The sequence below is a fragment of the Leishmania mexicana genome, chromosome 24 (genome assembly GCF_000234665.1).
Source record: "Leishmania mexicana MHOM/GT/2001/U1103 complete genome, chromosome 24".
NCBI lineage: Eukaryota > Euglenozoa > Kinetoplastea > Trypanosomatida > Trypanosomatidae > Leishmania > Leishmania mexicana.
In genome coordinates this window covers 319083-344056 of record NC_018328.1, presented here as the reverse complement: position 1 = coordinate 344056, position 24974 = coordinate 319083, and the positions used below count along the sequence as shown (strand labels likewise).

General features: G+C 64.1%; 8 protein-coding genes across 8 annotated transcripts; all 8 read right to left on the bottom strand.

Annotated features, from left to right (window-relative positions):
* Nucleotides 1–270: 270 nt before the first annotated feature.
* Nucleotides 271–5004, bottom strand: LMXM_24_0980 (conserved hypothetical protein; the record flags this gene model as incomplete). The annotated part of the gene is made up of 1 exon (XM_003875862.1): nucleotides 271–5004. One exon carries the CDS (start codon nucleotides 5002–5004, stop codon nucleotides 271–273), a length of 4734 nt encoding a protein of 1577 aa, XP_003875911.1.
* A 1343-nt stretch (nucleotides 5005–6347) lies between these two features.
* LMXM_24_0970 (conserved hypothetical protein) lies at nucleotides 6348–8603 on the bottom strand (the record flags this gene model as incomplete). Its single annotated transcript, XM_003875861.1, has 1 exon — nucleotides 6348–8603. One exon carries the CDS (start codon nucleotides 8601–8603, stop codon nucleotides 6348–6350), a length of 2256 nt encoding a protein of 751 aa, XP_003875910.1.
* Nucleotides 8604–9199: 596 nt separating this feature from the next.
* Nucleotides 9200–12232, bottom strand: LMXM_24_0960 (conserved hypothetical protein; the record flags this gene model as incomplete). Its single annotated transcript, XM_003875860.1, has 1 exon — nucleotides 9200–12232. One exon carries the CDS (start codon nucleotides 12230–12232, stop codon nucleotides 9200–9202), a length of 3033 nt encoding a protein of 1010 aa, XP_003875909.1.
* A 1153-nt stretch (nucleotides 12233–13385) lies between these two features.
* LMXM_24_0950 (conserved hypothetical protein) lies at nucleotides 13386–14585 on the bottom strand (the record flags this gene model as incomplete). The annotated part of the gene is made up of 1 exon (XM_003875859.1): nucleotides 13386–14585. One exon carries the CDS (start codon nucleotides 14583–14585, stop codon nucleotides 13386–13388), a length of 1200 nt encoding a protein of 399 aa, XP_003875908.1.
* Nucleotides 14586–15593: 1008 nt separating this feature from the next.
* LMXM_24_0940 (conserved hypothetical protein) lies at nucleotides 15594–15941 on the bottom strand (the record flags this gene model as incomplete). Its single annotated transcript, XM_003875858.1, has 1 exon — nucleotides 15594–15941. The coding sequence occupies one exon, from the start codon at nucleotides 15939–15941 to the stop codon at nucleotides 15594–15596; it is 348 nt and encodes a 115-aa protein (XP_003875907.1).
* Nucleotides 15942–16561: 620 nt separating this feature from the next.
* Nucleotides 16562–19351, bottom strand: LMXM_24_0930 (conserved hypothetical protein; the record flags this gene model as incomplete). The annotated part of the gene is made up of 1 exon (XM_003875857.1): nucleotides 16562–19351. The coding sequence occupies one exon, from the start codon at nucleotides 19349–19351 to the stop codon at nucleotides 16562–16564; it is 2790 nt and encodes a 929-aa protein (XP_003875906.1).
* Nucleotides 19352–19996: 645 nt separating this feature from the next.
* Nucleotides 19997–21361, bottom strand: LMXM_24_0920 (conserved hypothetical protein; the record flags this gene model as incomplete). Its single annotated transcript, XM_003875856.1, has 1 exon — nucleotides 19997–21361. One exon carries the CDS (start codon nucleotides 21359–21361, stop codon nucleotides 19997–19999), a length of 1365 nt encoding a protein of 454 aa, XP_003875905.1.
* A 490-nt stretch (nucleotides 21362–21851) lies between these two features.
* LMXM_24_0910 (minchromosome maintenance (MCM) complex subunit,putative) lies at nucleotides 21852–24257 on the bottom strand (the record flags this gene model as incomplete). The annotated part of the gene is made up of 1 exon (XM_003875855.1): nucleotides 21852–24257. One exon carries the CDS (start codon nucleotides 24255–24257, stop codon nucleotides 21852–21854), a length of 2406 nt encoding a protein of 801 aa, XP_003875904.1.
* Nucleotides 24258–24974: the final 717 nt, after the last annotated feature.

Genomic DNA, 24974 nt, shown 5'->3' with positions numbered 1-24974 from the left:
GTGCGGCACAACCCCCGAACAGATACGCGTGCACCAACATAAGAGTGCGCCCTGTCTCGAGAGGCACGCGGAGAGGAGGTTGTATGTGTGCGTGTGTGTGTGCCTAACAACGGAAAAGGGGAGGGGAGGGGGAAGGAGGGCAGACGAGGCCCGCACAGGAGCACAACGCTTTAGTCGCAACACGAGCAGCAGGCGAAGCACATACGCGCAAGAGGAGAGCGAAACACCCACCAGACATAGATCTGTATGTATGGTAATCACTTGCGCCTTCTACCCTTGCAGTGACCGGATACCAAAGTGCTGCAGGGTGGCAGTGCGAGCTGCTGCGGTTATCTTGCTCGAGTTGTATGGGCTCTGCTGCTTCAGCAGAACGGACTCACGGTGACCGCCCATCGCTGGCTCTAGAGGCTCTGAAAAAGGGACGTACCGCTGCTGCGCGTTGGCGCTGCCGAGACTGCTGCGGCGCGACTGAATGGCTTTGCTGTACATCTCCGCCGGCGTGGGGGCCTCGCTGTAGCGCGGACGGCTATTTCGGAGAGAGAACACGGAGTCGTTCCGCCCAGCATCGGTGGGGTTCAGTGGTTGAGTCCGCTGCTCCTGCTTCTGCGATGGGTTTCTGACGACACTCGCCGCCGCAGCGGTCAGCCTTGCGGTGTCACTCGGCAGGCGCGATAGTGAGACGACAGGCAAGCTCGCACTAGTCTCTGCCGCCCTTCGCGGCTGCTGTTGTTCAGGGTGCGCCGGCTGCAGCTGCTGCGGTTGGCTCCGCTGATTAATCGAGCCGGGTGGAACGTAGTGGGAGGACAGCTTGCCGCGCGGGGCGACGGGGACGTGCCCAGTGCGGCTGACCACGCGGCCGGATCCGCTGGACTTCCACGCTAGTGGCAGCACACCGGTGCTCGCGCCGCCATTTGCCGCGACGCCTGCGATCGGAAACGCGTCCACCCCCGACTTGTCGTCGCTGTCGAGGTACCATGGCTGGATGGCACTGCTGGGCACCGGCTGCACGGGGCAGACGCTGCCACGAGGAAGTAGCGGCGCGTGGTTCGCGTCGCCGTACGGGTCAACGCTGTGCGAGCGACCTTGCTCTTCCTTCATCACCATCGCTGTCTTAGGACGGGCCTTGGGTAGGAGGGAGCCGTAGAGCAGGCCGGGCTGAACGTGGGCACTGCTGCCGCCAGCGCCGTAGTTGCTATATGCTGTCATGGAAACGCTCGCAGCCACCGACGGCGACGCCGAGCGACCGCCTTTAACGGGCGAGGGACCCACGGAGGAGGGCCTGCCGCCAAGACGTGGAGCGTAAGGCAGACCAGACGGATACACGCCGGGGCTGCGGTTGTACCGAATCGGCTTCTCCATCTTCATCGGTGGTGTTGCGTGCGCACCAGGAACTCCAGCCGCCATCACACTCATTGCCTGCTGGTACCGGCGTGCCTCGGGTGATGCCACGGAGACGACACGGCCATCTGGCAGGCGTTTCATCCCACCCGCCAGCCCTGCAGAGCCACCGGCCATGGCCATGTTCGGGCCTCGGGCGCCGGCGCTCACCGCAGGGTGCAAGCCACCGCGCAGTCGCTGCTGCTGCTGCCGCTGCTGTTGCTGATACGCCACCATCTGGGGAGAGAGAGTACCACTGCCGCGGTACGGACTGCGGTCACCTCCAGGCAAGCCGCTTCCTGCTAGTGCAGGATATCGGCCAGGTGAGCCGAGACTCTGACGGATTTCGTCGCCTACGCCGGGTGCGGCCGCGCCAGGCACACCAACGTGGCGCGGCCCCTGGATGGCCCCACAACGGCCGCGCCCACCGTACAGCGCTTGAGTGGCGCCTCCGCGCACCCCACGGTCATAACGACCTTGCACACCAGCAGGACTGCGAATTGAGCTTGGGTGCGGCTGCAGCCGTTGCGTAGAGGCGCGAGGCCTACCCGGGCTAATCATGCCACCACGTGCACCTCTACGGCCGCTACCTCGATGACCTGACCGGATGGGGCTGTAGTAGCTTCCTGGCACGTAGTCACTGATGTCGGAGCTGGTGGTGTAGCTGCACGAGTAGGACGCAGCGGATCGCACGTTATCCACTCCACCGCCGTCTGCGTCATAGCGCCGAGCGCCACTACCGCCGCCGCCGTCGCCCCCGGCCCGGCGGCCACGCTGTGTCGGGTACGCGCGTGTTGTGACAGAGGACTGCTTGCCGCCGAAGCGGACCTTACTGCGCGGCGTCGGCGCATTATCGCCGTCGTGGTCGTCATACCTACGGCGGCGGCTGCCGCGCTCGCCACGACCCAAGGAAGAACGCAGCTCGCCGTGGCGCCGACTTGTGTGTCGCTTGCGCTGCGCCGAGGAGCGGGGCCTGTGTGTCTGCAGCTGTGGATTACCCGGGGTATCGCACGCGCTATCTTCGCTGTCGCTGCCGTAGGTTCCACTGCGCCTGCTGCCCACGTCATGGTTGTCGCTGTTGCTGTCGTCGTCCGAGTCAGCGCCGCGCCGCCTCCCTCTACGCCGGGCCCCGTCCTTTCGAAGAGAGCACGACTTGCCGTCTGGCCCACCACGCTCCTTGGGCTGGCGATCGCCTTGAGGGCATGGTGCCGTCGCCCCGCTGGTACGGCTTTCCCGAGTGGGACTCTTCTCCGGCGTCGGGGTCGTGCGCGTGCGGCGCTCCGTATTGCCGCCGCGACGGCTCACAGACGTAGGCGAGCCTTGCGTGCTGCCCTCGCGCTCTCGGTTTGCCCGACGGGGGTCGTGCAGTGAGAGACGGTTCGGCGACACTTCCGGGTCTGTGAAGGCACCGCCGCCACGTAGCGCCGCCGGACTGGAGCCAGTCGACAAGCTGCGCCTCTTCTGTTGGAGCGAACGGGGCGACGGTACGGCGAGGTGCTGAGAGGTGCGGCGGTCTTCGTAGCTGCTTCTGTCGCCGCCGCTCTGCCGCTGTGCGTTGGCGCGCAGCTCCTGATCCCCCGAAAGAACGTTGATGGCGCTGGACACGCTGTATCGTCCACCGTCGCTGCCCGGAGCACCACCCCCACTGTTCCGCCCGCCACCACCCGCAAACATTGCGGAGCCGCCGCGCATGCGAGGCGGGGCGCTGTTGCTTGCGTCCTGGATGTGCTCGATGGTCGTCAAAGACTGGCTGTTGACGTAGTCGCCTGAGTAGTTGCTGTGACGCTGATGCTCCAGCTGGGAGGCGGTTGGGGCTAACGGGGGCTGTGCCGAGCCGCCTGCAGGTCTCGACGGGGACGCGTCGTCGCCGTTGCTCACGTGGGGAAAGCGTCGGTGCTGCTCGCGCTCGATAATGCGCGGCGGCGGGCGTCTGTACCCGGTGCCGTTGTCGTCGTACTCATCGCCCTCGCTGCCGCCGTTGTCCATACAGTCGCCGACGTAGTCGTCCTCATCGTCGTCCTCAGCGTCCCCCTCGTCGTAGCTCGACCCGGCTTCTTCGGTGGTGGCCGTCGGGGTGTAGTGAGCATCGAACAGTCGACTACAATGGCTGCGACCGCGCTGGGAGCGGCTCGGCGAGGGTGGGGCGAGGTTGCCGCCGCGCTGCGAGAGCGGTGGCGTCGCCACAGGGGAGTCCGGCCCGGAAGACGGCTGCGGGGATTGAAGCGGTACGGCGCGTGGTGAAGGCAGCAGCGGTGGTCTCTGTGACTGCGACGAGAAGGACTCGAATGGACGGTAGCCCGTCACGCCTGGGAGGTGGCTGTCTCCCGTGAGCGCTTCCGATATGGAGCGAGCGTTGCCCGGCGTTGTGCCGGTGTTCGGCTTGCCTTGAATCGCCCCAAAACGCTCGTCGCTGCTGCCACGCGATCGTCCGCCATCGACGCCGCGGCCGCGCCGGCTGCTGCCATGCCTGTCGCCGCTGCCGTTGAAGTAGTAGTTGTTGTTTACGGTGATGGGACTCTGCTCTCGCTGCGCCAGCCCCGTGAGCTGCTCCACCTGCATGCGCGCGAGCTCCTCTGATGGCAAGGCGCGGAAGAGGTCCGTGCTCGGGTTGTCAGTGCGCGAGCACAACTCGGCCAGTTGGCGGTAGTTGCGCAGCAGCTGCAGCTGGCGAGCTATACGTGACTGCGCAGCGTTCTCCAGCCCACCCACGTCACCCGTGGCTTCGCCAACGAGAGATGCGGAGGGGCGGTGCGGTGACGCGGATGTCGCCCGCGTCGTCACGTGCGGCAACCGTCCGTCAGCATTACCGTGGTAGCGGCCCGCGCTTGCAGGCAACGAGCTGCTGACTGTTGGAGGGGACAACATGCCTCTCACAGCAGCCGTCTGGCCGAGAGCAGGGTCCACGTGCAGCTGCTGCGAGGCAGCGGACGGGCTTGGATGGCGGCCAGCGCCAGACCGCTCCTCGTCGCGCGCAGCGCGTTTCACCCGCATCTCAGCATCGGGCCATAGCCATGAGTCGATCGTCGTTTGATAGCGGGACTCCGCCTCGTGATCAAGGTGGGATGCGGCAGCGGCAGCCTCGCCAGCCGGGCGCCGGTACGCGTCGAGTGGATCATGCGCGACACCACCATACACAGCCGATGACGGTGTTTGCATCGGTGGTGGTGGTGGTGGCGGCTGACGTGCTGTTGGCGATGCCCACGCAGCAGCGTCACCATCGTGCATACCAAGGTGGAACGAGGTAGAAGCTGCTGAGGCCGTCTGATGCGACCGCGGCAGATAGGGGTTGGCAGGCTGCAGTATCGACGGAGATGACTGCGCATCCCAGTCCGCGCTGCCACCGAAACCGCCGCCGTAGGTGCGTGGCGCGGATGGCTCCGGTGGTGGTGGTGGCGGCGGCGGTGGACCGGCGCGAGGCAAGGCTGGTGCTGCGGATGCGTCGGCGTCGTAGGAGGTCAGCTTGCGCATGATGGGAGACAAGTGACGGAAGTGGTCTCCCTCCATGCGCGCCAGCACGGCATCCACGTTGCTGGTCTGCATGAGCTCGCGTACAAGGTCGTCCTCCTGATCCTGCATATGATGGCGCCATGGGGCGGTGGAGGGGGGTGGACTGGTGGCGGCGAACATACTTGGAGGACGAGAAGCGGGGGAGGGGGCGCAGGGGAAGAGGAAGAGGGGAAGGTGTGGGCGTACGTATGGACGTTGCTTTGCCAGCGCGCGTGTCTCAGCAGACGGCGTCACGGAAGCAAGCGCACGCTATAGATCTAAGGAGTACAGATAAAGCCCAGGAAAAAATACCCAACACAGGAGCAAGGGGGAGGGGGAGGGGGGCTAACTAGAGCTAAAGGGTGGCATGTGGGGAGTGCGCGGTCGTCGAGGCGCACACCGACACGCGTGCGTACAGGCGAGGAAAATCAAAGTATTCAAGGGAGAGCGACTTCGTTCGCTTTTCGTGTGGCGTTGGGCACAGACGCCGGCTCCCGACATACACACGTCTTGCTGACACGGTTGTGCCGGGTATCTATTGGTGTGCGCAGCAAGTGATCGTGAAAAGGTGCTGCGCCGCGTCGGTGATGACGACTGCTCTCCACGGGATACCCGAAGGATTCAACAAGCACACGAAGCAAGCAAGCAAAGTACGTGCCACGTTCGTTCTGTCAATCGCGTGTGCTCTTCAGTAAAGGCTGTGCGCGCGCGCGTGTGCGTGGATGCAGGATGAGGCGCCTACGTACAAGTACGCGCACTAGCATGCGCTGTCGACGCTGGTCTCCGATGGATGCCGAGGCAGAGGCGTCGACGTACATGGATAGGCAAACCCATGCGGATGCGACCAAGGCGAGCGTGGCGTGAAGAAAAGGATGAGAGAGAGAGACGATGAAAGGCGGCATCGGGGTAGTTGGAGGTTGTGCATGTGTGCGTGGAGGGACGGAGGGGGAGGGGAGGGCCAGGATTGCATGACGCGTGAAGGGGTGCGTTGGCTTCGCACTTCCTGCGGTCATGGCACAACGAAACGGGCACGCATACACCCATGCAGACGCAAACACGTCAAAGGGGTGGCATGAAGGCAGTCAGTGCCTCGGTGCTCGTAAAGGGCTTCGCATAGCTTACAACCATCAATACCATGTTGGGAGGATGGCGGTGGCTTACCCATGCGCACCCGTGTGCACGAGATCGCTGTCATGCTCCCCTCCCCTCCCTGCTACACGCCTGCGTGCAAGAGGGTGATGTCCCCCTACGCGCGAGGCGCGCGACTTCGGCTTTTATCCTATACTTCTCCTTTCCTGCGTGCATGCTCCGTTGTCTATGCAGTCTATGCGGCTCAGCCATCCACGTGCTGTAACACACTCGAAGCCACACCCAGACGCACGTCTTTCCCGTTTGTGCGCGCGCGTGTGTGCGGTGAGTGGCGGAGCGGGCCGTGCGCCACTCTTGCACAGCGCTCTATGCTTCTTCACCTCGACCGCCCTTCTTTAGCAGCACTTGCGCAGCAGCCACGATGTAAAAGCGCGGTACTCGTCATGCGCCAGCTCGGGCGTCGTCTTCGTCTCCAGCACCACTACCGCGTACGTGACAGCGTACTCTGCAGCGCGCCCGGCGACACCACCACTCCAGGAGGTGCAGTGCGGCACCGCCTGTACCACTCTGGTGACGTCCTTGCCGCTCAGCACGGAGTGCACCGTCTGGCAGCGGCGCTGGGCATACAGAGGCGGAGGGGAAGCACCGCAACCACCGAGCCGGCGACTTTTTGCCCCTGCACCCCGGCAGCAGCGCTGCACACGGGCCGCCAGCTGTGCATACCGCGCAGCTGCTTGCAGCACGGCCTCCACCGCGGCGCCGCCCCCGTGAACCGTCTGCGATCCGGCGAGTCCAAACGCCTCACCTTCGCCGAGTGCACAACGGAGGCGCAGCACACCTGAAGTGGGGTCGCCGTGCGCTGCTCTGCACCGTCGCGACAGGAGGGAGGGCGGAGGCGAACATGACGAGTCAGAAACGGTAGCGCTTTCGCGTGCGGCGGCGGCTGCGGCCGCGTTGTGATTGAAGTAGTACAGGAGAACATCGCGTGTGCGTGTGGGTGCAGCTGCTGCGGCTGCCGCGCCACCGCGTCGGCCAACTCGGATATCAAGAATGGCGGCCTCCAGCTGCGCCATGAGCGGCGAGAGCAGTGTGACGGGACGCCTCCACGTCATGCGCATCGCCGCGGTGGCCTCGCTCACGAGGCTCACAAAGACGGCGGATTCAAAGTGCTCTTCGACCAGCACCTGCACACCACTGAAGATCGAGGAGAGCGGGGCGCCGAGGAAGGGGGTGCGCATGCCGCGCAGCAGCAGCGCCACCGTCCAACCTGAAGCGCTTGTGAAGGCCAGTGAGACCAATGGCAGTGCGGCAGTGGAGGTGACACTGGAGGCGCCGGCAGCCGACTGGGCGGAGGAGGTGATGCGCATCGGCGCACTTACGTAGCCGCTAACGCGCGTGTCTGTGCCGGCGTTCCCTTCGCTATCGTTCGGCGCACGCGTAAGCAGGCACACAGCCGTCAATCGAGTGGTGGCATCATCGGCGCTAGCGTACGCCACACCACCTACGCTACCTTTTCCCCTGCTAGCAGCCTCGGCCGCATTTTTCAGTTCCTTCAGCACCGCGGACAGCGCTGCAGAACGCAGCAGCTCGGCGGCCTGCGCTGGTCGGCATGCGGCGCCAATGGGGCTGCTACTGTTGTAGAGAGGGTTGCCGCGGTACCACACAGCTGACGCGGCCAGTACATAGCGCGTATTCGTGCTCGGCAGGCCCATCGTCGGCATGACGCCACGGAGGGACGCCGCGTCCGTCGAGCTCGTGGCGACCCGCAAAAGCTCCTCAATTCGCCGCCACAGGCGTGGGAGCGTGCGCAGCGGCGACGGCTGCTCGCGGCACATGCGCCGAAGCGCCAAGTGGCGCTCCGCAAACACGCGCGGCTGCGCGGTGCCATCCAAAACAACGTCTGCCAGCAGTCGCACCTGCGCCTCCATGCTGCGGTGCACGTCATGTGGACTGCCCAAAAGCCGTGTGTGGAGAGGCGGGTGCGCAGCGCATGTTGTCAAGTCACCGCTAATAACTCTGTTCGCGGATACGACGCTGCCGCGGAGAGCGGTGTGCACGAGCCACTCGGCATAAGCAGCACCGTCGCCGCCACCGCCCAGCCGACGCCACACCACGGCAGGCAGCATCACCGCCGCGGCGTATCGACGGTCCTCGACCGGATACACGTAGTAGCAGCGCCTTTCTCCACAGCACTCCACGTAGCCAGTGCTGGGCTCAAGAAGGCCTGCGGTACCAGAGGACCGCGCAAGAACTGCGCCGCGCTGGAGCTGGCTGAGATGATTGGCGGCGATGAAGTGCATGTTGGCGGCGGTAGCCGAGAAGCAGGACTCCGCGGCTGCCGTGAGGTCCACCACCGCCTCCACCGGTGCCGCGTTCTGGTCTTGATGAGGAGCTCCAGACGATGGAGATGCCGCCAAGGTGATGCGGCTCTGCTGCGCGCTCCGTTTCGCTTTTCTGCCTGCCACGCCTCTGGCGGTGCAGCATAGCGCTGTGCCGCCTCCTACATCGATCACGGGGGGGCTCGACATCGCCTCTATCGCCTTGATGGAGGCACTGGCGGTGAGCAAGAGAGGGGCTTCGCCGTAGATTGTCACATCCGTGTCCCCGACTCCGAGAGGGAAGAGGCAGAACGTGATATCCGTGTCACGCATTGTGCCAACAGCAGCGAAGCGGAAGGGGGGAGGGAGGGAGCCGCTTAGGCGTGCGCTCACATAGACGTGCTCACGCTGTGTTACTGTTTGCTGGCGGAGCGTGCTGGGGTAGAGAAGGTGGAGGAGGAAGAGAGAGGGCGCAATGTAGGGAAGCTGAAGCCGCAAGAGGAGAAGGGGCGTGGGTGGGTGGGTGGGACGGAGAGCTTGCGGCACGCATAGGTGACCGCCTGCTTTGCACACGCACTTGCCTTTTGACGTGTCTGTGAGTTGGCTGTTGTTCCTCGGTACATGACAACAAGGCGTTCGCTCAAGGCGGGGTGGTGCGTGTCTGTGCGTGTGTGTGGTTGTGGAGGGGTGGGTGGGGCGGGGGGAGGGCCAGTGTGAGGGAGAGAGCCCTCACCCGCCGCCGCCTCGCGCCCACCCATGCTCGCACTCTCATAGCGACGCGACTGCGGGGGCGGATTGGGGAGAGGAGGCAAAGAAAAACAAGCGACGAGAGAGAGGCAAGCAAGACGCGTGCATCTGGGTCAGGGTGTGGGCCGCCCTCTGCGCAGTGCACCTCCGCACTGTCCCCTCCCCTCCCCACCGCCGCCTCGTTAGATGCATCCATCGTGCGTGTCCTTCTCCTCGTCCGACGAGGTCGGGGAGATCTGAATCAGCGGTGGGTCCTCAAGCGAGGCAGAGTGCACATAGTGAGGCTGAAAGATGACGGAGCTGGACTGCTGGAGTGCATGCGGCACCTCAGCCACCCCAGACGCAGACAAAGACGCGCGAGTCACCTTTCCAGGCAGAGCGTGAGGGTCCTTCGGGCTGGTGTTGCTCGAGACTGCGTCGTAGCTGCTGAAGCGCCGGCGAAGATCTGCGAGGCGCCGCTGCTGTCGCGCCCGCACGGCGTCCAGCGACCGGTCGGACCAGCTTTTGGCGAGCAGTGGGGTCTGTTGTGCATCAATAGAGGAAGGTCCGCAGGGAGACACGACGATACTGTCCCGCGGTGCGCACGAGTGCGACGCGTTGACGATGGACATCGGCGAGGGGCTTTGGCAGAGGTGTGGGACGGAGGCAATACGTGACGGCGTGGGCGCCTGCGCCAGCACCCGCTCCGTTTCCCGAAGCTTGCGTTGGGTGAGCTCCATGAAGAGCTGCAGCTCAGGACTGGTGACGCACACGCCAGCATCGCTGCAGTCGTCGTCCACAACGGCCGCCGCAGATGCGGGAAGGTTTAACACGAAGCCTGCCTCTCTGGAGCTCAACCGCGGCTGAGGTGGAGGCGGCGGCCGACGTGGCCGACGTTTTTGACCCTGCTGGTGGTGGCCGTGTTCCAGCTGCCTCACTTGCGCTGCTTCGCGCGTCGTTTGCGAGGGTGCCGACCTCTGCGCCGTGGAAGCTGAGACGGCAGCTGCCGGTGTTGACGAGGATGCAGACGATGCCGCTGTTGAGTAAGCTGGGGGCGTCTCGCTGCTGCCTCGAGTTGGCGTGGCGCTCGTCACCGCCGCGGCACTCGTCGACTTTCCGGCCTCCCCGTCTCCGCCGCCGCGGGTGCTGCCAGTGGTGTCGAGGGTGGGCTTGGGGTCAGTGGAGAGACGAGCGCATCTTCGGGGCGCGCTTGAGTTCGACGTACCAGGAGAGGAGGACGGCGGCGGTACCCCGGACGACGGATCAACACGCGCCACCGAAGTCGGCATCTGCGCCAGAGTCGCGCGGAGGGAGTCACCTGCCACTACGGCTGCGCACCGTGCGGCTGATTCCTTAGCGTGAGGTGTGTCCGGGCTGCCTAGGCGACCCACGTGCTCGCCGCGCTTAAGCACCGGCACCGCCGATGCGTCGGCGCGGGTGCCGAACTCGTTTAGCTCGTCCTCACCCTCGCACGATGCCCGTGACGCCGACACCGAGGACGCCGTTTGCCGCCGAGAAGTTGCCGTTGCGCGAAGGCGGCTGCTGTGGGTGGATCGGACAAGCAATTTCTGCATAGTTGCGCGGTGCCCTGAGACTGCAGACGTGGCTCCCTGCGAAGAGAGCGAGGCGTTGTCACTGCTGCGCCACCGCGACGACGAACCCTTCACATGCCCCTCGTCGCGAAGACCATGGACCGCCGCTGGAGGATTGATGCGGAGGGGCGACAACGACGGCGACTTTGACTCCCGCCGTGCCAGGCTGGTGTGCGTCGGCCTCATGTAGCGCTGCGAGGGGGTGTACCACGGCCTCCACTTGGCCATTGGGCTGCGCCGCTGGGAAGCGGGCCTATCAACGACGGGAGAGGTGTCCACCTCCGCCACTTGCGGCGTAGGGGTAGAGGGAGGCTGCGATGATGACGAGCTTGGATAACAGACGCTGCACAGTTTCTGATAGCGGCTGTGGCGGGGGTGCTGATGGCACGAAAAGTTGCGTGCCTGAGATGGTCGGTGCGACGCGAGAGTCGAGCGCGAAGGCGGCGACCGGGTGTGGGGCTGCGCGCAAGCGTGGTCAGTGCTGCTGCGCACTGCGGCTGCGCTACCACCGGTGCTATCCTTACCCCGCGCAACGGGGGCCGTTGGCGCCTCCGAGGCTGAGGCGTGCGCCGACGTGCGCGGACGCCAAGAGGAGACGGGCACTGCCAACGAACTTCCAGCTCTATCATTCACCATGTGCGCCGCCTGGCTCCTCGCGTGTCGGGACGACGGCGAGGACCGCCCGTTGTCGGCGCACTGTTGCACGGGTTTGTCTGTGGTAGGGGAAGACGACCATAGGTCGTCTGAGAGCCGTTGAGAGATGGAGATGTAGTGGAACGGCTTTGTACGGACCGTCCCCTCCGCTGTCGAGTGCACCGCCGGCGCATGCTGCTGCTCCTGCTGCTGCTGCTGCTGCGGCGGCGGCGGCGGCACGCAGCTCATCGGTGGGGGAGCGGCAAGGATTTGGGAGGATGCGGAGAGGGAGGGGGCAGCGTCTAGCACAGGTTGTGTCATCTGCGGGTGCTGCTGCGCAAACTGCAGCTGCTGACGCTCCAGCATTGCCGTCAGCTCACTCACCTCGTACTCACGAACGCGATCCTTGTGGTGTCGCGCATGCAGAGCGGCGTGGAGGGCGAGGGACTCCTTCATGGAGGACACCATGAACTGCACCTGCTCCGCGATCACGGCCTCTGGAACGCCGGCGCAGATGCAGTTGTCGATGAAGCTCAGGATAAGGGACCGGCTTGTCTCTTCCTCCACGACTGCCACCCCAGAGGTCGGCTGATGAACCACACCTTCGTGCGCTGTAGAAGGCCCGTAACTCAAGGCGGCGTACGATCGCGCCTGTGCATTCCCCCGACGAAGCACGCTGTCTTCGACGACACAGTGGCTTGCTGATGTAGAAGGGGCTCCCTTCACCGGGGCCACAGGAGGGTACGAGGGAACTGATGGCGCTGCTGCTGCCGCCGAAAAGGTTGCCGGCGTAGTGTTGTCAACTGCTCGCTCTTCCTCCTCCGCGAGCGATGACGAAGGTCTGCGAGCCAGTCGCAGTGAGGGGACGTACGGATGCCGCGCCTGTGCGGGGTCGACATGCATGTGATGCGCCTGCAGCCCAGCCCTCTCCTTTTCCATCTCCGGTGACTCGGCTGCCGAGGACGTGAGCAGGTCGAGCAGGGCAGCCCGATCGGCGCAATGACCGAACATGCGTTAAGGGCGCGTGGTGGCCACGATAAGGAGGTCGACCCTCTTGGGAAAACAGAGAAGGATACCAACGGCTGCCGGTGCCACTGCACGCGCAACTCTATTCGCGTGTGCGTGTGACGTCGTCGTTGGCGGCAGAGCGTCCACCAAATCTATCAAAGCGTCTAGCTACTTGGTGCAAGGGTGATTGTAGCCCGTTGTTGCTGCTGCGCGCTTCTGGGCAGTGCGCCTGCCGGTGTACGTGCCGTTGCGCGCCGGTGTGGCAGGTGGCGGTCAAATGGCGTCTGTATCACCACAGACACACACACAGAGAAACGATAGAGGCTGTGCGCGCCCCTCGTCGCCGGCTGACTCTGAGCCGTCACAGCGTAGGACAGGCGTAGGGAGTCAGCGCGAGAGCAGCACAGGAAAAGGCGTGCTGGTGAGAAAGACGAGTGGACCGAAGAGGAGTGCACATCATGGGTCAAAGGTAGGTGGAGAGCGAGCGAGAGCGCAGTGGAGTGCAGGCGCCACACCCTCATCACCGGAGGTAAGATGCGAAGCAGAGCTGGGGAGATGTGCCCTCCTCCTCCTTGGCTCTTCACCGCCGCCGCCGTTCCCCTTCACGGCCACGTCGGGTGAATGGTGTTAGAGGGGAACGGACGAGGCGTGACGAGTAAGGCGTGTGCCCGTGCCTGTGTCTGTGTGTGTGCTCTCTGCACAAGACGATGCACGGCATCATCGAGGCCATGTCCACGTTACCCAACACCGCCTCATGACAAGGTCCAGAGCAGACAGAGGGAGAGGGTCGTGTGAGGCGCAGCACGCAAGACAAGGACGAGGCCGTAAAAGTGGGGTGGTGGTGGTGGTGGGGGAGGTGGGTGACTCAGCTAGAGGGAGCACAGCGATTGACGGACAAACAGACGCTACGGCAGTAGAGGCCAACGAGGTGCAGGAAGTGAGAAGTCAACGGAGATCAAGCGCACGGAAAGGCGTCGTAGCCGGCACCGCCCTCATTCTGCACGCTTTCCCAACTGGGCTTTCGACGACACGGACGCCCTGTGGCGTCTCACCGGGCACATCCGCAGCCTTCGCCCTCTCTCCTTCTTTGTACGTAGTCGACTGTCGGTGTAAGGCGACCGCAGGAGCACTGGTGGCGGCCACAGTGGCGGCTGCATCAGCCGCAGAGCAGCTCCTTGGAATACACGGACTCTCGAATCAGGACCGCCTTGCGCATGATGGCCGTCGTGTCGAGACGAGGTAGGTGCTCTAGGCAGTAGAGAAGCTCAATTTTGCAGGCCTCGATGAGCACCTCCGTCATGGACGAGAGCATCGCCAGGCAGGCGTACGGGTGCAGCGCCATCGCCTGGTGCTCGCTCATGTCCGCGAGATAACAGTCCCACAGCGCGAACACGTCGTCGGGGTGCATGCGGCCCACGAAGAAGCACGTCAGCAAGCTTGGGATCCACTCCCACGTAGTCAGCCCCTCCACTGTGAAGTGCTCGTAGAGCGGGAGCAGCACGGAGCGGAAGAGCATGAGGAAGTTGCCGCAGTGCGTCTGCAGCGTGTGGGCGTCGTGCAGGATGTTGCCGTCCTGTGTTAGCGCGTTGAAGAGGGCGTGGACAGTGAAGAAGGTGTCGCGCGCCGAACTGGCGACCCGGTCCAGTTGGCGCGCCAGCAGCACGATCAGTTGCACGTGATCGACAGAGACGTTGCAGTACATCACCTGCAGAGCGGCCAGTGCAGACTCCATCCTTGCCCACTGACGCGCGTCCGCGTTGTATGGTTCGCAGTACCGCAGCGCCGTCACGCACTCTTCCCAGGCGGCGAGAGTAGCCGAGGGGCCGTGTGCGGGGACAGCCGACGGACCGCGGTACACAAAAGGCATCGCCACCGTTCCCGCACCGCTGCTGCCACCACTGCCGGTACCGCCACCTGGGTCGCCGCTACTGATGCCGCGAAAGCTGCTGCTGCAGTGCAATGGACCGCTTCCCTCCGTCGCGCTTATGGCTGCCGCAGCGGATGACGTCGAAAAGGTCAGCAGATCCCTGATGGTGTGCAGGGCCGCCATGTTGTCGCCAGTGCTGTGACTGCCGCTGTGACCCCCGCCGCCAGGGCCGCCGCGGTGGTCGTCCTCGTCCCCGTTGCCCAACATGCGGGTGTAGGCGGTGTTCAAGAGCTGGAAGTCCTTGTCCTGCAGCTCCTCCATCGTCATCTCGCTAGACTTGTCGGTGAAGGCGACCCCAAGAAGGTAGCGGTAGACAACACCGCGGTATGCCGGCGGGATGCCCATGCGCGACGCCTCCCGAAGCTTTTCCATGTTCACTGCCACTTCGGCGTCGAGGAGCTCCTCAAATATGCGGCCGTCATTCGCCATGTCCACCTCGGGTTCGCCCGCCAGGGGCGACTGGACGTATGCCCCGCGTGGCGAGTGCACGAGCGGCGAAAACCGTAGTGGGCGACTCATCAGAGCTTGAAGAGAAAGAAGAAGGGGTCAAGCGCCGCGTTGGCCCTGCTGCGTGACCACTCAATCAGCTGCTGACGTGTACATGTGTGTGCATGTGCGCGCACCAGCGTGCGTCGTGGTTTGTGGTGTAGAGGAGGGAGGAGGAGGAGGAGGGGAGCTGCAGTGTCATTCGCCGGTGTCGTTGCACTCTTCTCGTACGCTCTCTCGACGAGGGCACGGCATGCGAAGAGTGTGGCGCCGAGCCACAAACCCGAGATCGTGCCCCGCTGCTGACACACGCGGTGGGGGAGGGCGGGAGGCACGCACCCACATGTATGCACCGCTACAGCTTGAGACACACGCATGTGTGCACAAGGGCAATCACACGGGATGCAATTTTTAGTTAGGTGCCTCACGAGGCAGGAAACATCAATACCACCAAGAGGGAGAGACGGAGGGGGGAGGGCGGCGTACGTGGGTGTGGCTGTGAGGGGGTGGGGGGAGGCCCATCAACCCTCCGTCCTCTTCGTGCGAAGCAATATGGGCGATGACGCACAAACACGCATGCACACACCTCCGAGAACAAACACCACGAGATGCGGTCCATCACGCAAAGCCCCGCGTACGCACACGGCATGCGAAGGGCCGGGGGAGGGGGTCAGAGGGGGGTGGGGTGGGAAGCTTGGTTGGAGGAAGGGTGGTGGTGAAGAGAACTGTCAGAGGAGTCAGATGATGCACCTCCCCCCACCTCCCACCACTTGCACGCGTGCATGCGTGCGAGGCGGCATGGCTGAACGTGGTTACCTTCGCTGTCTCCATGGCTTCTGCGTCGACACAGGCATAGGTAGACAGTCCTCGACACGCCGTATCTGGTGCTTGGGGCTTGCTTGCCAGCACGTCGGAACACCTTCCCCCGCCTTCCCCCTGTTCTTCAATCTATTAAGCGCTGCCAAGGCGGTTGTTGTACTCGCGACGGAACGCCGCAGGGGACAGCTGCCACACGTGCTCTTTCACCGCCACCGCCACCTCCTCGTTGAATAGCTTCTTGGCATCGCGCACAAGCTCATCCTTGTGCTCCTCGAACTTCCCATCGACGTCGCCGTAGTAGTGGTCGGCGAGGATCTGCTTCTCCGAGGCGACAGCGATCATCTGGAAGAGGGAGAAGACGACGGCGGCGGAGTAGATGGGCCACAGCCGCTCACGCGTCCAGCCCCACACGGACTGCACGGCTCTCAACGTGGTGCCGAGCGCCTTGTCGATGTGGTACTTCTCCATGAATGCGGACATGGTGGGGAGGAAGAGGTGCGCTCAGTAGGTGCTGCTCAGCTTAGTGTATGTGAGTGTGTTGCAATGCGGTCAGATGTGAGGAGTGAAGGGGGGGGGGCGGTGGGGACGAGAGACGATATACAAAGCACGGATGAGAGCCATGCGCCATCGGCAGCGGAGGTCCGACAGAGCTTGGAGGAGTGTGGTGAGGGCGATGGCGAGGCTGCCTTCGCCTAGTCGTTCGCCTTTCCTCCTCTCTCTATATATATATATCTGTGGGCAGTCGCGTGTACGCGGGGTGGCCATGTAAGTAAGGACGGGTCATCGTCCACCTGGCGCGTATGGGGGAGGGTATGGGAGCAACCATGTCCTTTTATGGTGGTGGTGGGGGGTCCCTCGCCCCCTTCCTCCTCGTGGGCTCTTGCCTTCTGCTGAGTATGTAGCGCGCATGTAGTCTAGGATGAGCTTGATGAGGTCCTCCGCCTCCACATGCGTAATGACAGCGCTTTTGGAGGCACGTCTATGTGCGGGGTTTGTGCTTGCATGTTTGCCGGCGTGATGCGAGGGAGCCCCGCAGCGGGATGCGCAGAGCGACGGGGACGCGAACAGGGTCTGGCGCGCCTCTCCCTCCCGCTCGTTCCTCAGTAGTCGTCATCGTAGAGGGAGAGGACAACGTACTTGGTGACACCGACGACGACGCAGAAGCTGCGGGCACGGCTCATGCTCACGCGCAGCGGCACGCCCTCCATCCCGGCTACCTCACACAGCGCCGCCCGCGCCGACGACGCTGCGGCCGCTGAAGAGTCCGCCGCATCGCCGCCATCTTCGTTGTCGCCGTCGTGCTCTTCCTCATCAACCATCAACAGCCGGCCACTGCCGTCGACGGTAGCGACAAAGAAGGTCGCCGGCGCAGCCGACCTGCACCAGGCATCAGATTCGGCAGAGCGGGCGGCAGTGACGGTGCTTGGCTGACAGACCACAACGTGTCGATCCTCTTCAAGGTAGCCGTACCATGTGGCACCATAGACACACGGTGCCGCACAGCCGTGCTTGCCTGCTAGCTCCGCCTTGAGGCGAGATGTGATGAGACTCACGTCCACGTCTGTCGTAAGGGATGCCTCTAGCACAGAACCAGAAGCTGCGGGTGAGGCGGCGGCGTCTTCTCCAGCATCACCGTCGCGGCGCACCACCAGCTTGTATGTGCCGATCTGTAGAGCCTGGATCGTATTGGTCGCGGCGGCAGCGGAGCGCAGCACGTGTACGTGGGCCCCTTCCGTGATGAGCGCGCAGCCGCACTCGTCGCGTGCCACGTCACGATTGCGTTCACCGAATGCGACGTCTTCCAGACCCGCCTCGTACAGCGGGCAGCAGCCGTTGCTGGAGGCAGCAGTAGCGCTCATCTCCTTGCCATCCTCGTCAAGGCAGCTTCCTTGCTCTCCCTCCTCGACCCCTTCCACTACACAGCACAGGAGCTGCGACGCTGCTGACGCGGAGGCGGCGCCAGTATCTTGTGCACCCGACAACACAACGCGGACGGGAAGAGAAGCCATGAACGACGCCGGCAACGGCGTGCAGTCCTGCGCGTGGGCGGCGAGCTGCGCGCAGAGGTGAATCACTGGATCGCCATCCGCATTGGCCTCTTGCGTAGCAATGGACGAAAGGTAGCTCAATAAAGCCGGCTGGCGTGTCGCGCTAAGCGGGACTTCGTCCACCACGGACGGTGACTGTCGCGACGACGGTGGGCGGGCCATGTCAGCCGCTGCCGTCGCTGCAGCGGACGGCGACGACACCGCGGACGGTCTCTCCTGCTCATCCTCTTCCGCCTCCGTCAGTGCCCGCTCATCTGCCGCACCCATGGCGAAGCGGGAGCCGCGTTCCCAGTGGCGCGACTGCTGCAGCACCCACAGCGCCACGTCCCGCGCACCCTCCGCCTCCCTCGTGACGCGTCGCAGAAAAGACTCGCAAAGCCGCCGCAGCGCGCCGAGGTGCTGCGTCACCGTGTCTGGCTCGCGGAGGTGCGCGGCGTACGCCATGGCGACCTCGCAACACCGGTAGCACACATGCGTGATTTCGTAAACCGCGCGCTGCAGTGCCGCAGCCATCACCTCGAGATCCTCCGTCACGGCGGTGCGCATGAGCTGCTGCTTCGCGTACTTATAGAGTGCCAAGGGGTCCGGCTCCGTGAGTTGCGCCAGGACGGCGGAGGAGAGAAGCGGGGCGACAGCAGGGAGGCCAAGGTGTGCCCAGAGACGCCCCCGCAGCACTGTATGCCACTCGTGAGCGACCTTCTCGTACATCTCGCGCGTGATTCGGGTGTACTCGCGCACGTAGCACAACGCGAGCCAATGTGGGGCGGCCAGGGCGGAGAGGTTGTCGTGTAAGTCCACCTCCCATAGCGACTGTGCTGCGGCGCCAGTCGATGACGCACCCTTAGCGATCAGGTACAGGCGGTGCTGCTGCGCCACGGCTGGACGGACGCCGTCCGCGGCCGACTCGCCAAAACACACCCAGTCCAGTGGCCCATTTCTTCCCTGTGCGCGTGTCTGTCTGCCACCCAAAGCCCCACTAGGCATAGTGCACTGACGCACTTGCATGTCTTCGACGACGACGTCCTCCCAGGCGGCCACGCGGCCGCTGAACCCGCTGTCAGGCGAGGAAGGGAAACCCAGCGGCAGCGACAGCGCTAGACGTTGCACCTCGTAGAGACCGCCGATCAGGCAACGAAGAACACCGTCGCAGCCAAGAACCATGAGCAGCGATACGGATCTGCTGCCGCTTCTCGCATCGGCAGGGTATCCGCCGCTCATCACTGCACTTGAGGAGAGCAGATGGGCAGCGTCTCCCGCGCCGAGGAGAGAAAGGGGGGATCCTTGAGCAACCTCGTCCAGCAACGCAGCCGTCACGCCGGTGCGGACCGGCAGGCACCGTGTCTGCATGTCCACATGCATGGCGTTAACGTGTCTGGAGGAGAGTGAGTGCACCGCACACCAGCCCATGGCGAGCACAGGGCGGCCAGGCGGGAGCGTTGTGGGGACTCGCGGCACACTTGCCAAGGCGGGGGCCGAACTGGAGCCGACAGCGCCGTTGCCGCTTCCAGGGGCCGTGTCACCAGGAGTGAGGAAGCGCACCAAGGCGCCGCCCTCGACATCCAGCACGAGCAGCAGGCCCGATGGCAGTGCAAGGGTGAACAGGCGCCCCGATGGCGACCAGCAGCAGCAGACGGAGTTGCCGTTGCGTCTCCTCCCATCAGCACCATTGCCCTTTAGCACGGACTGGAAGGGCTTCAGGGAGAAGTTGAAGACTGTGGTGAGCGTAGTGGAGCGATAGACCGCGACGGAGCTCTGCGTGACGAGGCCAAAGAGGTTCGCGCACGGACACGCCGTGGCGGCGAGGATCGGCTCCGCGGTCGACTTGGAGTGCAGGAGCTTCATCCTGAGGCGAGGTTGGTGGCTGGGGGCCTGTGTAGGCAAGAGGGAGGAAGAGGAGGACTTGGCAACTTGACGTCGACTGAGATGCCCCGCTGCTTTTCGGCGCCCCTCCGTTCACGGCTCTGGGCGTGTGTGAAGCAACGTGCGGAGCACACAGCGTGGCGACGGCGAACAACGACGAGGGGAAGCAGGGTGGGAGAGAGAGAGGCGGGGAAGTAGGGGAGGGGGGGGGCAGGGGACCATGTGATGATCCGTCCAATCCGACGCACAGCGCGGGACTGTGCTTGGTGAGTCGAGCTTGCATCTGCTGCTGCCGAGGCGGACATCGAGCATGGATGTCGATGCCCGCCATTCCTCTTCTCCATCATCGGCACTTTCGCGGGAACGAGGTGCAGACACACGTTCCACCAACGTGAGCGAACCAGAAAATGGCGCGCCTGCGCTGCACGAAGTTTGTGAAGAGGGGGTAGGGAGCGGGTTAGGCGGCTGTGGGTGGTGATGGTGGAGTGTAGTGCGCATCGAGGTGTGGCTGTCGCGAGTGCCAACGGTTGCTAGCGCGTGCTCCAGAGACGCGTTACTCGAAAACGCTCATGCAGCAGGGCAGGGGAGAGATGCGACACGTGTGTGCCTGTGTCTGTGTGTGCCAAGTCATGAGCGAGAGAGTTCCCGTGACTCCCTGAGGGGCTCCGTTGGCGACTCTCGCGCCTTCCAGTAGGTCCAAATGCCCGTGCACTCCATGAGGCGACAACCGCCACCCCTCTCCGTGCCGTCAGCGGCGCCACGCTCTCCTCCACTACGAACGTTGTCTGAGGCGAGCTTCGCCAGCATCTTTTCGCCAAAGAAGAAGCGCACCATGCGTTCCGCGTCGGCCTTACTCTTGAACTCGTAGTCCGTGCGCACCCACGTCCGCTTGAACCCGAAATACTCCTCCAGTCGCTGCGTGTACGTGCTCTGCCGTGTCGGCTCCGCAGAGCCGTTCCCCAGCGTCTCTAGTATGACCACCGCCGCATCCGAGCGCGTGTTGTCGAGCAGGTTCAGCAGCGACTGCACAACCGTGTCTATGGCGGCGTGCCAGTGGTCTTTGCCCCACTCCATTCGCATAACGTAGGAGAGAGACCACGCGCACACAACGAGGGAGCAGCGGGGGTGTCGTGTCTGCGTGAGAAAGCCTGCCTGAATCGCCTGGAACGGTACAGGGCGGACGCACAACTGTAACGATGCGACTGTTGTCGATGTCGTCGCCTCGCTCTCGTCCCCACCGCATAACACCCCAGGCGGTGACGGCAGCGCGTGCGAGGGGAAGCTGGCATCGTTTATTTCACTCCTCTTCTCTGCCGACGCGGCCACGGGAAGCAGACTCACGGAGCGGTAGTGCCCGGACTGAGCAGCGCTCCGCACGGTGTTTACCAGACAGCGCCGCAGCATCGACACCTCGCTGTCGTACGCGTAGATCGCCTGAACGGCGGGGTGCTGCGCCACCATGCTTTCGATGCGTCCCGTACCGCACCCAAAGTCTGCCACGCGCACCCACGGCTGCGTGCGCTGCCCCGCAGCGTCCGCGGCGGCATCCGCTGGTACGGCTTCTACACCTGCCGTGCGAGCAATGCGGTCCAGCACGTCCTTCAGCAGTGTGTCGCGCACGGCAGTGCAGTTGTGGTGGGTCATGAGCAGATCGTAGGCCTCCGGGAAGCGGCGGTACATCTCGAGCGTGCCGACCTTGAAGGACGGCACAACGGAGGCCACATCAGCAGGCTTGGGCGGTGCGCCGTGATCCATCGACGGCCCGCTGGTGCCGGAAGGCGCCGCCGTGGCAGAACCACTCGCACTCCATAAGGATCTCAGTTCCCGTTGGAGCCGCGCACTCAGAAGTGTATTGCTTGTGGGAACAGCATCGAAGTCGACCGCGGCCGCTGCCCTGGTCGCTGCCTCCGAGTTACACGGTGCCGCTGCGCTCTTGTCTGCGTGGACCCGGGGCTTCTTCATGGGCGGCTCGGCCTTGGCGCTCGTGGCCATCGGGTTTCAGCCGCTGATACAGCCAGCTGTCGAGGCCGCTGCGGCCCTGTGTGATGAAGCGTGCGCTGCCGATGAGGCAGCCGTCAACGTCTGCGGACACTCCGCCTCCGGCGCGTCGAACACAGCAGACACGCACGTGTGCGTTGTGCGCAACGAGAGGATGACTTTGGGGTGGGGTGGAAGAGGGAGCGTGCAGTGAGGAAAACGAAGGCGGGTCATGGACGGCGATGCTGATAAGCATTGGGGAGACAAGGGGGAGGGGACGAGCGGGAGGGGGGGGGCCGGCGGTGGCGAGCGCGGGCCACGGCAACGGCGACGGTGCGAGGGGAGAAGACGATTCAAGCCACTTCAGCGTTGGGGTGTTTGTGCGAGGACCGGCGCCTCAAGAGTCTATGAAGGGGGGGGGTAAAACACCAAACAAAGCGGTGGGCAGAGACACACGCGGGTGCCGCCGTCCACACATGCAGCTGCGAGCCCTCTTGCATCGTCGTCATCTCACACGGTGCAGCAGAGTGCGCTGCTTGCGCCACTCCAGCTCCTCCCGCTTCACCATCGCGTACAAGGCACGCTCCACGAGTTTGGCGTCGAAACCCATGCGTGCGAGCTCCGACAGGAGGCGGTGGTGCTCGACCGTGGCCCCGAGCGCAACGCGGCGGCGCAGCGCCTCCTCCACGCGCAGGACAAGCTCACTCTGTGCCTCCGTCAGGATTTGATCCGCCACACCGCTCTTGATGGCGTCGACGGTGGCGATTTTAAAGAGCTTGATGGCCTCTTCGGCGTCGCTGCGGCTGGCGAGCACGTCAAGCCGCATCCGGGCCATCGACTCTGTAATGCGCACGAGGCTCTCCAGCTGCCGGGCTGTGATCTGGATGATAGGCGTCTTGTTGCTGCTCGAGCCACCACCGCCTGCCGCGCTGCCGTTGCCGCTGCTCATGCCGCCAATCGTCGCGAGGGTTTGCTGATGTGCGTCTCGGCGCACCTGAACGTAGAAGTCGAGTAGCACCTTCATCGCCTCCTCTGAGATGACCGGGCGGCAGGTGGCGCGGGCGTAGGAGATGTACTTGGTAACGAAGCAGCGCTCCACCACTTCGCCATGGTTACTCTGCGCCGCAGAACCCGCCGCACCGCTACCAGCGGAGGCGGACGCACCCGCACGACCACCGCCGCGTCGCCCGCCGCTGCCGTTGGCGCTCTTGTGGAGCGAGATGACGTGGTGAGCCAGCCGCTGATCCGTCTCGGGGTTGCGGGGATCAATCACCTTAAAAATGAGGTCAAAGCGGGACAGGATGGAGCTCTGGAAGTCCATCTGGTCCTCGTTGGAGCGCAGAGGGTCGTAGCTACCGAGCGTCGGGTTCGCAGCCGCCAGCACCGACGTGCGGCTGTTTAGCATTGTCGTCATATTCGCCTTGGCGATGGAGATGGTCTGCTGCTCCATCGCCTCGTGGATGGCCACTTGATCCTGTTCTCGCATCTTGTCGAACTCGTCAATGCACACGACGCCGCCGTCGGCCAGCACCATCGACCCCGCCTCGAGAACAAAGTCGCCGTTTCCGTTCGAGATGACGGACGCGGTGAGGCCGGCGGCACTGCTGCCCTTGCCAGAGGTGTAGATGCCGATCGGGGCCACCTTCTCTACAAACTTCAGCAGCTGCGACTTGGCCGTCGACGGGTCACCAATGAAGAGGACGTTCATGTCGCCGCGCAGGAAGTTGCTGCCGATGCGCTTGCGCGTGCCGCCGAACAGGAGGCACACAATTGCCTTCTTCTGATCCTCCAGCCCAAAGATGGCGGGGTCGATGCTGGCAGAGAGCTTCTGGAACACGTCCCCCTGCTTCGCGAAGGCCTTGAAGGATGCCTCCTCCTCCGGCTGCCACGTCATGGTTGAGCGAGATCGCACACGAGAGGAGAAGTTCTGGTTCACGCTCACCACTGCGCAGCTGGCATCCTGCGTAGTGCGGAACATGAGACCGACACAGCGCAGGTACTGCGCACGCAAGCCAGGCGCCGCGCGACCACGGCCTCCGCCACGTGCGTTGTCGAAGCCACCACGCTTCTCCTGAACCGAGACGACGCCGACGATCTGGACGCGGGAGCCAGGGCTGATGCGGTCAACTAAGTAGCGATCCACCACCACCGTCAGGTGTCGCGGCAGTTCACCGGTCGGCACGTCTTCGGGAAGCTCCTGCAGCTTGACGATCTGCTGGTCCTCGTACTCGCACTCCATTGGGAGAAGCACGTAGGGGTTCGGCCGGCACTTGCCGGAGGACGTACCTCCGCCACCACCGGCCCCACCGCGGCCGCTGTTTTCCATGCACTGCGGAGGCAGATCGATCGACCGCCCGCCGTTGATGTAGGCCTTGCTTCGACAGCTCGTACATTGGATAGCCGCCCGGACACAGCGAGCATGTGTGGAGCTGGACTTGACGACAATGCCGCTCACGCTCACCAGCTGCGCCACGGCGGCCTGGGCGAGGTTGCGCAGTGCCATCGGTGGCACGCCCCAGAAGAGCTGCACCTGAATCGTCGTCCCGCGACTGTAGGCAGGGAACAGCTTGCGCTCCTGCGCCAGCTCCCACACGGCGTGCTCCATCAGCGGCAGTGCGCGGGTGGGGTTGTGCTGCACTGCTCCAAAGAGCACGCCGCTGAACTGCTGGAGGTGCAGCATCTGGAACTCCACGTAGTGCAGCCCAGCCGACAAGTTGCTCCGCAGCATGTCCATGTACAGAAACTCGTGATGGATGCGAAACTGAGTCACGAACTCCTTGGCGAGGAGGCGGATGTCCGTGCCCGCCTCGCTGTCGCCATCCACGCTGCCACTGGCATTGTAGCCGTCACCAGACAGCGCGCCGCTGCCGTGGAAGTTCGTGACGTGAATGGTGCCAAGGTCTGACTGCATCCTACAAGCTTCATCAATGCCCTTTCAGGGAGGGAGGGAGGGGGGTGGGCGTGGGCAGGATGGGAGTTGAAGGAGGCGGGGGTAGCGTCAGACGTATGTGCGTGTGTGACTCTCTCTAGCCGTTCTATTTCGATGTATGCACTTGTATGATGTCGCTGACACGTCGTCGGCGGCGTCTCCGTCGATGAGGCCTTCGCGCGTGCTCGGCGACCGATCCCTCCACCCTTGTCCTTTGAGCGTTCGAAGGCCGCTCTTGCACGCATGCCCACGTGCACGCATGTATGCATGGATTGGTGCCACCGGAAGGTTGGCGCATGTCGTGATGAGGAGAGAGAGGGGGACAAGAGGGGGAAGGATACACACACACACACCCACACACACACAGAGGGCCACGGCGAGGAGGGTACGAGCGAACGGGCACGAGAACGGGTTGCGAAAACCGTAGCTGCTTGCGTCTGTGGCGCCGTCACGGTGAGGCCAGACGACACGACTGCGCTTCGTCGTCCTCCACCCTCCATCTTACTTTCCATTCCTTCACCGCCATCGTCCTTCCTGACCTATTCCGCGAGACGCGTCTGCAGCTGGAGCGGACATGAAAGATGCTCAGCGGACGCATACACACGTTCCTTTGTTGTTTTTCGAGTATGGTGTGCTCTCCGAGAGCACCGGCCACTTGTCTGACAATCCTTGCCCTCCCCACCCCACTGTTCTCTCCCT